This window comes from Lithobates pipiens, unplaced genomic scaffold (assembly GCF_037356315.1).
Source record: "Lithobates pipiens isolate NorthernLeopardFrog02 unplaced genomic scaffold, aLitPip1_a1.2 Scaffold_19, whole genome shotgun sequence".
NCBI lineage: Eukaryota > Metazoa > Chordata > Amphibia > Anura > Ranidae > Lithobates > Lithobates pipiens.
This window is the reverse complement of record NW_027507764.1, coordinates 143,719,358-143,736,646: the sequence shown is the minus strand read 5'-3', so window position 1 is coordinate 143,736,646 and position 17,289 is coordinate 143,719,358. Positions and strand designations below refer to the sequence as shown.

The window sequence follows — 17,289 nt, the reverse complement described above, 5'->3', positions numbered from 1 at the left end:
CAGATTCTTTTATTTTAGAGATTTGCACTTTATATTTATCTATATATTATTGCAACTAGTGCTACATTTCTTTATTGCTATCGATTTTGCAGTTAGTGTGGTGTATCACTTGGAATGTTTAGTAGCTATGCACATTCATTATTAGGTTATCTTGTTTAAATATCACAATATTTTTTTACTTTTGGCGCTGATTATAAGATGAAACAAAGTAGTAAAAATCCTCTTCCAGGTAGCTTCAATTCCTATGTGTGCCAGTAGTCTGCTCAAACAAGCATGAGACTGTCTCCGCCACTGTCCTGGCCCCTCCCCTACATGTGACAGCACAGGGCTAATCGCGTGTCTTCTTCAGGGGGATCTGATTGGATGGTGGAGACTTACTAGGTTATATACTGTGTTGTCGGCCATTTAAATGAAGCCGAGATCAGTGCCATTTTGTTGTAGGTCCATGTAACTGATTAAACTACAATTGTGGCCAGGTTTATGAAGCCGCCGACCATCATAATAGACGCCATTTTGTTGTGGATATCACCCACGATATTAAGAATACCACTCGGCACAGATGCTACTACCAAAAATTATTAAACTATATACAGAACAGGGAGACCACAATAGGGTGAACCCCCCCCCCCATTTAATTGAAAATACTATTGTGAATGCATCTTATCGCTGCAAATACAGAATCGGGTAACACCCCCCCCTTAACCCTAAATTCGTGTGTGTGTGTGTGTGTGTGTGTGTGTCAAATCCATTTATTATATTTCTTACATGTTCTTCCATTCTGACCTTGAGAGTTCTTTGTTCTACCGACACATAAATTAAGTTGTAGCGACATTTAATTGCATAGAGTACCCCCTTAGCCTCCACAGGAATTAAAATCCCTGATGTTATATGCATGATTGTTTTTAGGATTAACCGCTTCCAGACCACCACACGCCGATGTATGTTTTCACTTTGAGGACGATATCGATGTTGTGGCAGCAACTAGTTGCCATGACCCCAGTATCGCCGCGTTCGGCCAGTGGTCCGGTACAAGATAAAAGTGGTCTCTGTGGTGGATTCGCCGCGAGATCACTTATCGGCTGCGGGATAGGGCCCCCCTCCTCCCACCAGAATCCGCTGCTCACCGCCGCTTACTGGAGCTGTCGGCAGCAGCGGAGGCAATCGGATCCTTCTTGTGACTGTGCATGGAGACGAGTGAGGGGAAGATGGCCCCCACCTGTCTCCATGACACTGTAGGGCGTCAAAGCGTCACTACCGCCCATGGCTCTTAAAGGGGCTTATTTTTTCTTTTAAATTACGACAATTTTTTTTAAATTACATTTTAGTGTAAATATGAGATCTGAGGTCTTTTTGACCACAGATATCATATTTGAGAGGTCCTGTCATGCTTTTTTTCAATTACAAGGGATGTTTGCATTCCTTGTAACAGGAATAAAAATTACACTTTATTTTATCTTTTATTTTTACAAAAAAAAAAAGAATTTATTCTTTAGAGTGTATGTGTATGTATATGTATGTGTGTGTGTATATAATATATTATAAAATTTATGTTTGGGGGTTCTAAGTAATTTTCTAGCAAAAAAAATGTTTTTAACTTGCAAACACGTCTAAAAAAGAGGCCTTAAGTGGGAGTAAACCGCTGACTTTTTTTTTTTTTTTTTTTTTTTTTTTTTCACACCTGCAAGGGAAAAGGCATAATGAGCTAGTATGCATCGCATACTAGCTCATTATGAAATACTTGCCTTAGAACGAGGCCCCATCTCACCCGATCCACGCCGAGGGAGCTGACATGTTCCCTCGGCGTGTCTTCCGTGTATCCCGGCTCCGTTGCTGTGAGTGGCCAGAGCCGCAAAGTCATCACTCCCGGCGTCTGCCGGGCTTTCAGCCGAGAATGCCCTGTGCGTGGCTCATTGCGACGGGAATATCTCCTAAACCATACAGGTTTAGGAGATATTATTTATTTTTTCCCACAGGTAAGCCTCATTATCGGCCAGTGATGGCGAACCTTGGCTCCCAGATGTTTTAGAACTACATTTCCCATGATGCTCATGCACTCTGCAGTGTAGCTGAGCATCGTGGGAAATGTAGTTCCAAAACATCTGGGGTGCCAAGGTTCGCCATCACTGGCCTATAATGAGGCTTACCTGTAGGAAAAACCTGTAGGAAAAACTTCACACTGGGGAGCTTTTGTAGTTGCTAAAAATAGTGATAAAAAAGTGCCCTGAAAGAGCCGCTCCTGTGTCTCTAGTGTGAAAGGCCCGAGGGCCTTGACGGTAAAGCGCCGCTAAAAATGGCGCTTTACCGCCGACGCACCTACCACCCCAGTGTGAAAGGGGTCTTAAAGCAACGCAGTGCCGTATCGCAAAAAAATGGCCTGGTCCTTAAGGTGGTAAAACCGTCCGGGGCTTAAGTGTTTAAACACGTCTGCCTTTGTTCATCTCCATTACATGGAAGAGGTAGTTGTTTGCACAAGGTAATCTTGTTTTTGCTGTGTTTGTAGCTTACTGGAAGTTACAGGGACATTGCATTTCTGGCAAGATAAACAGATATTTTTTGTACCTGCTGAAATTTTTTTTTTTTTAGCTTTGGGAAAAAAAAAAAAAACTAATGCAGCCACTCCATCTTAGGACTGGTAAGCTCCAAAAATAGATTTTTTAATTTTTTTTTTTTTTTTTTGGGTTTACATAGCACTCGTATCTACCATGGAATAAAGCCTATCTTCGTCCCCAGGGCAAGCCATTCTAGTGCCAAGTTGTTTCATTTTAATAGTGAGTTAGTGAAGATCTCCTTGACCGTGCTTGGCTTAAAGTAAATGTTAGACTGGTCTTTTCGCAGGTTGCTAAGTGTACATATCTAGAAGCCATAAACTGCATGGTAACTTTTATGTATAAAGGCATTTAATGCCGCCTGCATTCCTGCTTGGAGCGATCCTCTATCCTGACTTCAATGCTTTATTGCGGCTGGAAAAAAGGCTCCGGAACATTCACAGCTGGAGGCGATCTGCATTGTTCAATGTCCGCAAGTGATTTTCATAGAAATGGCCTGCTTGCAGTGTAATAAACCATGCCATTGAAGTGGACCTGCCATGTCCTTTTACAATGGTCTGTGATATATATATTGCCTCAGAGTGTGTGAAAGTAGGGATTTGCGTATTTTATATTTACTGGCTTGCTTTGAAACCTGGACATTGGAGGCCTTGGTAACAAAGTGACTGTAAATAAACTTGTAACATAACTTGATGACCATTTTCTTCCCTGTGGACAAAATGTCTGTGTGAGCAAATGACTATGCACGTTATTAACTAGTGATCATGTGACCGGGAATATGCCTTCTCCTTTGCTCACAGTGCACTTTACAACTGCTTACTTTTTTTTTGTTCTTTTTAAACAATTTAGGGAACATTTTAGTATTGTACATGCCCATTTGAGATGCAATTACATTTTGTATGCAGATATTTTGGCATTATGGCTTTTGCGACCAAAGTAAGAGTCCATTCACACTACCGCGACTACGGGGCAACACGACTTCAGCAAGACTTTGGGAGGCAACTTGGACACGACTGGAGTATGAATCACAGCGCGACTTGAGGCAACTTACAACTTGAAGTTGCCTCCAGGACAGGGGACTTTGCCAGTGGCCAATCGCATAATAATCTGCTCTGTGGGAGGGAGGGGTTTGCCTAGAAAACTATATTTACTTCCTGAAAAGTTGCTTCAGTTAAGACAGGGGATCCGACTTGGAGGCAACTTCCATTGAAATCAATGGGTAAAAGTTGCCTAGAAGTCGTATTGAAGTCGTACAGGAACCTTTTCTGAAGTCGGAGCGACTTCAGTAGTGTGCATTAAGACAGATCCATTCACTTACATTGATTTTATCATGTTGCGCGGTTTGGGGCAACTTGGGACGACTTCACGTTGGATCCAAAGTTGCCCCTGTGTGAATGGACTCTAGCAGTTTTGTGGCCAAACATTGACTGACTGTTTGTTTTTTTTGTTTTTTTTTTCTCTGTTATGCCACAACTGTGAACGGTTTATTAGGGATATTCAGGCTGGGTTCACACCGCTGCGATGCGGGAACGCCGCGAATCCGCTGCGTTTTCCCGCATCGCATTACTCCCGCCGGCAGTTCACACTGCCCTATGCGGACGGCTGGGAGTGTCAATGATATGTTAATGACACCCCCAGATCCGTCCGCATATCGCAGTGCGATCTGCCGACTCGCAAAGGAATCGGATCGCATGGTGTGAACCCCCATGCGATCCGATTCTGTTGCGGACCAAAAAAAGGGTCCCGTGCGAGTTTGCTGCGGGAGCGATGCGAATTCAGCCATACTATCTGTATGGCTGAACTCGCATCGCTACGGAGATCGGATGTGATTTGCGGTGCGAATCACATCCGGATCTCCCCCCGCAGCAGTGTGAACCCAGCCTTAATCTCAGAATTTTAAAGCGCAACTCCACTTTTGTTCAGAAGAAAACCTTCCCCTCTGGGTGATCTATGTACATTGCAAGGATTTTAGCAAACTTTGCTGCAGATTCCTACTTTTTTGTTGTTCTGAAGAAATTCCTGTGTGTTTGTCTGTTTTTCCATGTGAGAAAAGTGGATCTAATGGGAGTTGTTTCAAAATTATCAATCGGCTGTAGCACCTGCAGGACACTAATGAGGAAAGCTGCTGGGTCTGCATCCCTTGAGACATGTTCCTATTGGAAGTACCTCACCAATAATTACATTTTTGTTCCAGGGGATGCCTGAAATCTGACTTGCATGTTAGTGCAGACTTGCACTAACTCTGGGAAACTCAGTGAGCCAATCACACAAGCAGGAAGTGCATGTTTCTGGGGGAAGTTCAGTACACATTCTGTGTACAGGATACCTCCAGGTAGCCATATTGCATTGCATTGCATTGCATTGCATTTTCAGAATTTATAGCGGCTGCAGATTGAAAAGGAAAGGGTTTTTTTTTTTTTTTTTTTATTCGTTTAGTACAATGCAATACACTTCAAGCACTTCATTGCAGCATTAGAATAACAAGAAAAGGAAAAGTAACTAGTAATCAATGCTGTACAAATCAGGCCAAGTAGTCTCATCTACAGTCGTTAGGATCTTCACTGAGAATCAATAAACCAATCCTCGGACCTCTGTTTCCAGTGAAAGATCCCATGCTGAGGTAACGGGTATCAACTTGCAGTACTACATACTTGTACAAAACATTATCAAATATATTCTCCAGAGAGAGAGAGAGAGAGAAGAAAGAAGGAAGAAAAAGAAAGCGAGAGATGGGAAAGGGAGAGGGAAACCGAGAGAGAGAGAGGGGAGAAGGGGGGGGGGGGAAGGGATAGGGGTGGGTAGTCACCGTGGGTATTCCATGCGCCTGATCTTGTCCGGTCCTCCCGGAGGTTCCAGGGATTCCACACCACATCATGCGCCTCCAACCTATCCTGCATCCTGGCCGGTCATCCTTTCCATCAGCTCCACGTCCCTGATTCTGGCGTGGAGGGCACTTGGGGTAGGGGGTTGTGTCTTTTTCCAATGAAGGGCAACAAGACATTGCGCGGCTGTCAAGATGTGTCGGGATAGTTTTTTATTTTTTTTTATTTTAAAAGTTTAGGAAAGGGGACGCCAAGCAAAAAAGGTTTTGGGGTTCAGGTCCATCTGCGGGTCTAGGATACAAGCCAAGAGGCGATGAACCTCTTTCCAAAAAGGAAAAGCCCTGATCTCTGTAAAGAGCCGATGATGCGGCTCTTTAACTATGTGATCGGCTGTGTCCAATCACAGCCAGTCACATGGAAATGCGAGTGACCGTGTGTGGCAAGGTCATTGGCAATGAGCTGATCAGTGGCATCTCCTGGCAATGAGCTGATCAGTTACATCTCCTTGCAGGGGAGACCAGGGCAGGTAATCGGGCCACTGATCATCAGTGCCCTGATTACAGTAAAGCCCCAGCAGTGCCCATTGGTGACACCAATCAATTCCAATGGGTGCCTGCTCATCAATGCAACATATTGGTGCCTCCTCGTCAGTTCAGCCTCATCAGCACACATCAGTGAAGGAGAAAATGTACTTATTTGCAAAATTTACTGACACACTAAAACTTTTTTTTTTTTTTTTTTATCCATCAGTGATTAAATACGATCAAAAGAAAACTCCTATTTTGTGTGAAGAAAATTATTAAAACTGAATTTGGGTACAGTTTCATGGTCGCGCAATTGTCATTCAAAGTGTGACAGTGCTGAAAGCTGAAAAATTGACTGGGCAGGAAGGGGGTGCCCTGTATTGAAGTAGTTAAAGGAGCTAAGAAGCATTATTTAAACAAACAGTTCTTATTACAGGTATTTTGTATAGTGTTGGCACTTTACATATACAATTGTGCTCATAAGTTTACGTACCCTGGCAGAATTTGATTTCTTGGTAATTTTTCAGAGAATATGAATGATAAAACAAACTTTTCTTTCACTCATGGTTAGTGTTTGGCTGAAGCCATTTATTATTAATCAACTGTGTTTACTCTTTTTAAATCATAATCGTGACAGAAACTACCCAAATGATCCTATTCAAAAGTTTATATACTCCAGTTCTTAATACCGTGTATTGCCACCTTTAACATCAATGACAGCTTGAAGTCTTTTGTGGTATTTGTGGATGAGGCTTTTTATCTTCTCAGATGGTAAAGCTGCCCATTCCTCTTGGCAAAAAGCCTCGCTCCTGTAAATTCTTGGGCTGTCTTGCATGAACTGCACATTTGAGATCTCCCCAGAGGGGCTCAATGATATTGAGGTCAGGAGACTGAGATGGCCACTCCAGAACCTTCACTTTATTCTGCTGTAGCCAATAACAGGTCAACTTGGCCTTGTGTTTTGGATTATTGTCATGTTGGAATGTCCAAGTACATCCCATGTGCAGCTTCCTGGCTGATGAATGCAAATGTTCCTCCAGTATTTTTTGATAACATACTGCATTCATCTTGCCATCAATTTTGACCAAATTTAATGTGCCTTTCCTAGCTCAGTCATCCCCAAAACATCAGCGATCCATCTCCTGTACCTTTCATCATAGGCCTTGTTGACTCCTCTCCAAATGTAGCATTTATAGTTGTGGCCAAAAAGCTCAGTTTTGGTCCCTTTTTTTAGGGGCATTAAGTGTTTAGCCCTGTGCAAGCTTTGACCGGATTGATTTGGTAGTTGCACATGGTTTCTCTTTGGTTTTTGTAGGTGAACTGCAGGGGACTGGCAACAAAAAGCCTAAGGCCAGGTTCACATATATCTGGTGCGAATTTCTCCTCAGTTTTTTCTTCAAATTTCCAAAGCAGCTGTTCAGATGCAAATTTTTGGAGCCGGCAACCATTAGCTGGTTAAGGAGCGGGCCGGAAAGCCGGCTGCCGTGTCCTTCACAATGGATGACTCGTCAGCTGTCAGCGGGGTTCCCCACTGACTGCTGATTGTAAATAAAAAATTGCTGGCAATAAAAAAAAAAAAAGAAAAATTGTGAGAAAAAAATGGCCTGGGGAGCCCAATCCATACCAGGCCTTTTTGGGTCTGATGTGGATTTTAAGAGGAATCTCATGCCAAAATGAAGAAATAAATAAAAGGCGTGGGGTCTCCCACAAATCCATACCAGACCCTTAGGTCTGGTGTGGATTTTGAGGGGGACTTCTGCGCCAAAATTTAAAAAACAAATGGGATGGGGTCCCCCTCAAAATCCATGCCAGACCCTTATCTGAGCATGCAGGAAACTGGGGGGAGGGGGAGAAATGAGCACATGCCCTCAACATGTGAGGGTTCTTTGAGGCAGCCCCCCCCCTCCCCCTTTCCTTGCCTGTCAGGCTGCATGCTTGGATAAGGGTCTGTATGAATTTGGGGAGGGGGCACACCTTTTTTTTTTTTTTTTTTTTTGTGGGATTGCCCTTAAAATCTGTACCAGACCCAAAAGGGCCTGCACCCCAGTGCTCAGAAAACGGATCCGGCCAGTAACACATTTCCAGTTCTAGGGTGGCCACGCACACAGTACTAAATCTGGGGTTGTCTTCAGGACTACAGAACACATCTCCCTCTGCTCTTCTCTGCAATCTGTAAGCGAGGTGACCTGTAGTCCGCAGGGAAAAAAAAACTGCAAACGATGCTGACATGCATACCTCCACACAGGTAGAGGGCATAGTTATTGGCTCAAAACCATTTCTGGATGGATCAACGGGTATTTTTATTTTTTTATTTTTTTTGCACTTCATAAACCAAAAAAATAACATTCTTTCAGTGGTATATTTAACAGAGCAAATAGGAGAAGCTCATTGTCAGGGTCTACATACACTTTTTAAATGTCTTTATTATGCCAGCTTTCTTTGTCATGTAACTAGAAGAGATTTCTGGTTATATAAATACTCTTTCATGCTTCTAAATGTAGTGTGTAACCAAGAATGCTGTTTGTTTTTTCTTTAGTCCTATGCTGGGAAATATGTTCCTGCAATCGGCTATTACATCCACACTCACAATCCAACCGCTAAGGTTAAAATCAACTTCAAGGGGATTGCCATCGGAGACGGACTCTGTGATCCTGAAGGGGTAGGGCATTTTAATTCAATTTTTCTTTTTTGTTTGATCTACAAATGGAGGTGGAATTCCTTTCTCCCCTTGCACAATGTTTTGATAAAGCATGCACGTTCCCATAGGACTTTTGTAGTGTGCGTTAACAAATGCTTCAGATCGTAAGTATGTTTCTGTATCAAGTTCAGGCTAGAAAGGATTTACTATTGCTGATTGCCTTAACTGATTAGGATTAAACACAAACCACACTTAAATCGGGCCAGAGAAATAGGTTATGCTAATCATTATTGTGTGTTCCACAGATGTTGGGTGGTTATGCTGACTTCCTGTACCAAACTGGCATGGTGGATGAAAACCAGAGGGATTATGTCCAGAGGCAAACCGATCTGGCAATAAGCTACATCAAACAGGAGAAGTGGATTGATGCTTTTGACGTATGTTTTATATTCTGTTACTACAAACAGCCCTATTAATTAAAGTATTACTAAACCCACAAACGTAAAATCGGTCTGTATAGTCAGTAAAGCATGCTTATTGTACTGTGGAACCTAAGGGGTTAATCCTCTACATTGTGAGAAGGCCTTTTGATCCTGTATCCTCTGATCCTCCCCTTCCACTGTTCATCTCCTGATAAAACAGAGCCTTTGGAGGCACTCTAGCAATACACACCAAACTGAGCATGTGCAGAGTGTGTGTTTGTTTTTTTGTTTTTTTTTGTTTTGTTTTGTTTTTTTTCTTGGGAGAGTGCATGTGATCAGCACAGGGCCAGTCAGCACTGTCCAGACAGAGGGTCAGGGGTCCCGCAGCCTCATAGGACAGTTGGGAGAGAATGAAATCTCCTCCTACAAGCTTTAACCAGACACTGATAGAGGTCACAAGACTGCTAAGTACTACTGATGAGAGAAGCTATTTTGCAGTATATATTTACTAAAATTGCATTTCCATGTCCTGAGCAAGATATAGTGAAGACAGGGTCCTGGGTTTAATAACACTTTAGTCTCAAAAGTGTGGTAACCAACAAGCTAAAATACAATCTGCATATATTAAACCTTACCTGTCATGTGTTTTTTTATTTTTTTATTATTATTTGTTTTGCATAAGTACAAAGGTACAAAATTGCCCTTCATCAACATGTTAGTGAGATCTGTAAAGTGGCACACTTTATCTGATTTGCTGTGGCTTCCAGTGAACACTGTGAGAAGCTCTCAATGTGCAGTGAAATCACAGTAGGCAATTTCAGTGCAGGACAGGCTGAAGTTCAGCTTTCAGCAAGCTGAAGTCTAATTGTATCTTATAGGTTACTGCACTTTACCCATCAGTACTGCCCTTTGCACTGGCTTACTAATGCAGGCCATAGATGACGCAATATTTTTTTCCTGCAACTACGGGTTGTTTTCTTCCAGTGAGGGTGCGGGGATCCATCCCTGCTGGCAGAACACAATGATTATTTCTAGCGGCTATGGTACCCAGAAATAAAACTCCAGGAAAAAATCTCACAAGCTGGTTATCCTTCGATCAACTTGGTTACAATCGGCCTTCCCATAGTTCGAATCTCAGCCGTTCCCTGCTGAATGGGCTGAGATTCAAACCATCTATTGCTGGCTTAAGTAGGCCGGACACTGGAATTGTTAAACCTACATTCTGATAAATCCATGTGTTCTTTTCCTCTGTATAATCCCGTGTTCTAAATTCTTTTGAAGCTTTTTTGGCAATCGATCGCTTTGTTTGTTTTTACCAAGCTGTTTACATAGCTCACTCATTCCTAAACAGTTTTCTTGCTGGTGAATAAATACTTCCTTTTTTTTTTTTTTTTTTCTGTCTGGTCTAGAGAGAAACGCTTGCTGTTTATCTTATGTAAAGCGATTTGGCATGAGGTTTGGGGCCACTAGGGGGAGACAGCTACAGGGAGGGATATAGTAAAATGGAGGATTGGACTGCACACCACACAGGTCTCTTGAAGTTCAATTTTTTATGTATTTTTAAAGTGAATCTGTCACCAGTTTTAGACATTTTAAAAAGTCTGAGTGTTTTAAGAACAGATCTACAAGGTGTCCTGCGTTGGTACCTTAGTTTGTCAGAAAAGCCTGGTTTTCAAAGGTTTAAAGTGTTTGTAACCCAAAAAAAATGGATCCTGTTCCTTTAAAATATGAATAACAGCACAGTGCTTGTACTGTGTCATTTAGCTCCTTGTAATACCTGGCTGATCCTGCCTGATTTTGCCCTTCCTTCTGTAAACTGACCACGGTTTATCAGGGCTGCTGAGCCATGACACTGTTCAGTTTACGTGCCTCCACCATCCGCAGCTCTATTTTGTCCTCTCCCTCTTCCCCCTCCCTGCCTGTCAGATCTGTGTTAGGGCCTGCTCCCCCTCCTGCTGCTGAGATGACTTGGTAATTAAGAGGCAATCTCTGTATATGTGCCTTATTTAAAAAATCCTGCTCTATACCAGATTTCAGAGTGCTGCTCATGTGACTGGCCGTCTCTCTCCTCCTCTCCTCCTGACTGACGGCAGCGGGGGAATCTCTGCCCCTTCCAGTGTAGCTGTCAGATTGAGACGGGAGACAGGGCCGGGTACATGAGTGCCAACCGGTGCTCTAAAATCCAGGTATAGAATGGCATTTTTTGAATAAGGCACATGTACAGGGCACTTGGCATTAAGGAAGACAGCGGTTTGCCTGATGGTGACGACAAAGTGGGTTTACAACCACTTTAACTCATTTTAGACCATGTTACAGGTTACACTCTGTGTAGTTTGCTTGGAAGGCTCATTTGCAAAGAAAACTATAAATTGACACTTTTTTTTTTTTTTAAAGGTGGAGTTGGCCTTTAAAATCTTATAAATCCTAGTCTTAATCTTTTTGTTAAAGACACAACATCCCTAACTGTGGATGTAAACCCCCCTGTCCATTGAGCCTAGGTTCCACTGATCAGCCATTACCTTGTCCATTGAACGTGTGCTTGGAAGGTTTTCTACCATGTTTTAAAATTCAACCTGCTGTAATTTTATTCCTGCAGGTTTGCTTTTATAAAAATGCATTTAGAAATCATTCTACTTTGAGTCCTTCTTCTTCTTTTTTTTTTATTTTTTTCTTTATTTTTTTTTTTCTACTTTTTTTTTTTTTTTTTTTTTTATCAAAACAAAGTTTTATTGAGCATGGAGAATATATTGAAGTGCGACAGGCACTACACACAGGACAATCATGTTGACATGCATAGTGATTTATCAATTCTCAGTAAGGGTTCAAACACGTTGTACATTGAGGGGTATGGCAGTGAAAGCCCACAGGGAGAGGGGAGGGGATGTTTAAGTAGAGTAGGATTCAGTCCTCTGTATTGCAGGTAGAGACGTCTTCCAGTCACCTATCCCAGATTTTGTGGTATTTGGGCAGCGCCTGTGTAGATACAGTACTTTTTTTTTTATAGGGGAGGGTAGTGTTGATGGCTTTGATCCATTGCTGTATAGTAGGGGGTGTCTCTCTCATCCATGTCTTGGCGATTTGCATTCTGGGTAAGAATAGCGTTTCCTGCCCTTTCTCGGGCAGTTCCATAGCAGGTGGTAGAAGGTGGAGTTTCCACATCTAGGGCATTTGGGGCTTTGCCCCGGCCAGTACTTGGAGAGGCGATGGGGTGTCGGGTATGACCTATGGAGGACGTAGAGGTGGATGAGATGATCAGACAGCTTGGATGACACACATTTACAGGTAGCGAGTGCCTCCTCCCAATCCACATCTGTCACATCGACCAGGTCGGGCTTTGATCAATCAAAAAAATGAATCGATTAATCAAGGAATTAATCTTTAATTTCCACTGTGTGTGTGTGTGTGTGTATGTATATGTGTGTGTGCGTGTGTATATATGTATGTGTATATATATATGTGTGTGTGTGTGTGTGTGTATATGTATGTATATATATATATATATATATATATATATATATATATATATATATATATATATATATATATATATATATATATATATATATATATATATATATATATATATATATATATATATATATATTTTAGTGTAATACTGCGCTGTCCTAAAAAAAAATTTGGCCAAATGATAAACTGCTGCAACTAAATAATGTGAGATACCCACACCAAAACTTATTACATAAATTATCTCAGAGTACCAATGACTCTAATGAGATAATTGAATAATGAATCAAAAACCTGCAGTGAAATTAATAATTGGAGCAATGAATAAATAATAAAGGCCTGGAAAAACCAGTCAAAGTGAAAGTCCACCAAATGGGTTCAATCCTTAGTGATCTGTTAATCGTGACATCACACCAAAACACCCGAGAAACAGTGATGGGTTCCAAAGAAAAAGTCCTCCACCTCTAATCACACTGTCGCTTACCAGATTCTGAGATCTCTTTTTAGGGAGATCTACAAAAGCCTGCAATTCTTTTCCAGCCAAGGGTTCACTTTAAGAGTCAAGAGGGTGGTCCCCACTGTAAAATCCCGGATGGTAACGAGATATCCTAGGCAGTATTCCTCCCCCATGTAAAAGACAGAAGAATCTCCATAGTGTAACTCTCACACAAATAGTTTTATTAAATAATAAAAATTCCGCACTACAAACATTCAATCACAAGAATGCTTCTTTTAAAATCAAGCCGGCCGGCTCCTGTGTCTTTCGGGTCCAGCGCGGTATGCGGTGACGTCAGCACGTCGCTCCTCCCTACGCCGTTTCGTCACAGATGACGTCTTCCAGGGGCACGGGCGGCATGCTGACTCACCGACATATAAGCATATTCAGACACGGAAGTAGACGCCCAGCACTGAACTCCTGGCAATCCTCCATAATTGATATAATAAATTTGGGAGATCAGTTTTTTGGGGTCCTGACCCGTAATGTCCACCAATAGTATGACTTTAAGTGTTTGGATGGAATTGAGTGTCGAGTGCATGTCCTGAGTTCAAGGTAGCAGAACTACATATGGTTGGGTAGAGTGAGGCAGTCTTTTAGCATTTTTTGAAATGTGCTACTATTTGTGACAGGTTGGAGGAAAAAGGGGAAAGCGCCCACAGTGCCACATCTGTATATATCAAGGGGAACAAAGGGGAAGGATACCAAATGGGTACCAACAAGTTAGACTTTTAAGGCATGGAAACAAATGAGAAGATGGCGAAAATATATTGTTTGTTAATGAAAAAATACAGAATATAACCATGTTCAAAATGGATTAAAAATGATACATTTTGTCCATTGAGGCAAAAAAAATTCAAAAAAAAAATTCAAAAAAAAAATATATATCCGGTTCCCGACCAGCGCACGCTGATGTACGTCGGCAGAATGGCACGGGCAGGCATATTGGCATACAGGTACGTCCAATCTTCAATGCCGCCCTGGCACGCTCGCGTGCCGGTCGGGACCCCCGTGAGTCCGGTCATGGGTCCCGCGGACTCGATCGCCGCGGGCATACCCGCGATCGTCTCACGGGACGGCTGAATGGAGGAAATGCCGTGTAAACAGCATTTCTCCATTCTGCCTAGCAACTAGTGACGCTGATCTCTGCTCCATGTGATTGAAGCAAAGATCAGTGTTAACTAAATGAAAGCCCAACCCCCCCACAGTTAGTAACACACCCCTAGGAACACTTAACCCCCACACTGCCACCCACTGGTTAACCCCTTCACTGCCAGTGTCATTTACACAGGAATCACTGCATTTATATAGCAGTGATTACTGTATAAATGACAGTGGTCCCAAAAATGTCCGATGTGTCTGCCACAATGTCGCAGTTGCAATAAAAAATCGCTGATCGCCGCCATTACTAGTAAAAAAATAAAATAAAAAATTAATAAAAATGCCATAAAACTATCCCTATTTTGTAAACGCTATAACTTTTGCGCAAACCAATCAATAATCGCTTATTGCGTTTTTTTTTTTTTACCAAAAATATGTAGAAGAATACGTATCGGCCTAAACTGAGGGGAAAAAAATGTTGTTTTTATATATTTTTGGGGGATATTTATTATATCAAAAAGTAAAAAATGTGTTTTTTTTCAAAATTGTCGCTCTATTTTTGTTTATAGCTCAAAAAATAAAAACTGCAGGGGTGATACCACCAAAAGAAATCTCTATTTGTAGGAAAAAAAAAGGACATCAATTTTGTTTGGGAGCCATGTCGCACGACTGCGCAATTGTCAGTTAAAGCGACGCAGTGCCGAATCGCAAAAAGTGGTCTGGTCTTTGACCAGCAAAATGGTCTGGTCCGTAAGTGGTTTTTTATATATATATATAAATATTTTTTTTTTTTCTCATGTCACAGTATAACATCAAATGGAACAGCCCATAAAGCCTAAGTTCCCATCCATTACTGTACCGTATATACTCGAGTATAAGCCGAGATTTTCAGCCTCTTTTTTGAGGCTGAAAGTGCCCCCTCGGCTTATACTCGAGTCGCCGCTGTCTGACTGCTCGATCAGCGTATCGAGCAGACAGACGGCGGACATTAAAATTCAAAAGCCGCGCCTCCTTCTCCGCCTCCGCCTGTGATAGGCGGAACACTGAATTTCCCAGCAGTCAGTGTTCCGCCTATCACGGACATCCGCTCATTCTCATACTACGGACGACGATGAGAGGATGTCCGTGATAGGCGGAACACAGGCTGCTGGGAAATTGAGTGTTCCGCCTATCACAGGCGGAGGCGGAGGCGCGGCTTTTGAATTGTAGAATGGCCGCCGAGAAGAGCGGCGATCCATCGGCACGACACGGGACGGAGGAGGCACGGGACGGAGGAGGCACGGGACGGAGGAGGCACGGGACGGAGGAGGCACGGGACGGAGGAGGCACGGGACGGAGGAGGCACGGGACGGAGGAGGCACGGGACGGAGGAGGCACGGGACGGAGGAGGCTCGGGACGGAGGAGGCTCGGGACGGAGGCTCGGGACACAGGTAGGCTGGACACACACACAAGGCTGCACGGACACACACACAGGGATGGATGGACGGACACACACACACACACACACACACACAGGGATGGATGGATGGATGGATGGATACACACACACACACACACACACAGGGATGGATGGATGGATGGATACACACACACACACACACACACAGGGATGGATGGATGGATACACACACACACACACACACACACAGGGATGGATGGATGGATGGATGGATACACACACACACACACACACACAGGGATGGATGGATGGATGGATACACACACACACACACACACACACACACACACACACACACACACACACACACACACAGGGATGGATGGATGGACACACACACAGGGATGGATGGACGGACGGACACACAGGGATGGACAGCCATGTCTCACCCTCGGCTTATACACGAGTCAATAAGTTTTCCAGTTTTTTGGGGGTAAATTGGGGGCCTCGGCTTATATTCGGGTCGGCCTATACTCGAGTATATACGGTAGCTTAGCAGACACAGTGCACAGCGTCGGTCTGTCTCAGAACATATACATCTACCTGTAGCTGCTGATTATATTGGGTGGGATATATTCTCTGTTACCAGCGTCTGCTAAGCTCCATCAATGGATGGATATACTGTGACATGAGACTTTATCTGCCCCTGCTTTAAGCAACTATTAATTATTTCTATTGAATATGTGCTGTGTACCTTACCACAGCTCGGCAGACACTCCCCATATATTTGGATTTGTCCTGGTTGCTGTTGACTTTTGTACTTGAGGCGTAGCCCATTTGAATAAACAGTGAGATTTATCCTGTTCTTTCTTGTTACGTCTTTGAACCTTTTTCTGTCCTGAGGAAGCCTTTACAGTGAAACGCATAGACACGACGCACAAGGGCTCAACGTACAAAATTTATCATTTTTATATGATTTTTAATCCATTTAGAACACTGTTATGATATTATGTATTTTTTCATTAACCTCTTTAGATCCGCGCTATAGCCGAATGACGGCTACAGCGCAGATCTCCTTTGCCAGGACTACGTCTATTGACGTCGTCCCGTGCACGAGCGGCCTGTGCGCCCCCTGAGGGGCGCGCGCGGCGCGCTCTGTGATCGGCGAGTCAATGAGACTCGCCTGATCACCTATCCGAGCAAGGGGTTGATCCCCACCCCTTACCACGTGATCAGCTGTCAGCCAATGACAGCTGATCATGTGACAAAACAGAGGCGGTAATCTGCATTTTTTTTCCTCCTCGCGCTGACAGCGCGAGGAGAGGGAAAAAAAGCCGATCACCGGCGGCCGTGATCGGGACATCAGTCCCGATCACAGCCAGTGTATCGGTGCCCACCTGCCCCCTGCCAGTAACCCCCAGAGCATAAATAAAGTGCCACCCATCAGTGCCCATAATGCCACCCAGCAGTGCCATACATCAGTGCCACCTATCAGTGCCACCTATCACTGCCCACAATCTGCCTCAACAACATTGCTGCACCTCAGTGCCGCATATCCGTGCCCATCAGTGACATCTGCCAGTGCCCATCAGTGCCCAGCAGAGCCACCTATCAGTGCCCATCAGTCCCATCTATCAGTGGTACCTATCAGTGCCTCTTAATGCCACCTATCAGTGCCCATCAGTGCCGCCTTATCTGTGCCTATCGGTGCCACTTTATCTGTGCCTATCGGTGTCACCTTATCTGCCTATTAGTGCCCACCAGTGCCGCCCATCAGTGCCCACCAGTGCCGCCTCATCAGCGCATTTCAATGAAGGAGAAAAATGACCTGTTTGCAAAATTTTATAACAAACTATTAAACATGATTTTTTTTTT

The 17,289-nt window shown here is 43.4% G+C and overlaps 1 protein-coding gene across 2 annotated transcripts in view; it reads left to right on the top strand.

Annotated features, from left to right (window-relative positions):
- CPVL (carboxypeptidase vitellogenic like) overlaps positions 1–17,289 on the top strand; it is a 159,367-nt gene that overhangs the window by 47,777 nt on the left and 94,301 nt on the right. For both annotated transcript variants that reach the window (XM_077491358.1, XM_077491357.1), the window contains exons 8-9: positions 8,429–8,551; positions 8,836–8,967. In XM_077491358.1, coding sequence (XP_077347484.1) covers positions 8,429–8,551; positions 8,836–8,967 — 255 coding nt within the window. The remainder of the gene's footprint in view (positions 1–8,428; positions 8,552–8,835; positions 8,968–17,289) is intronic.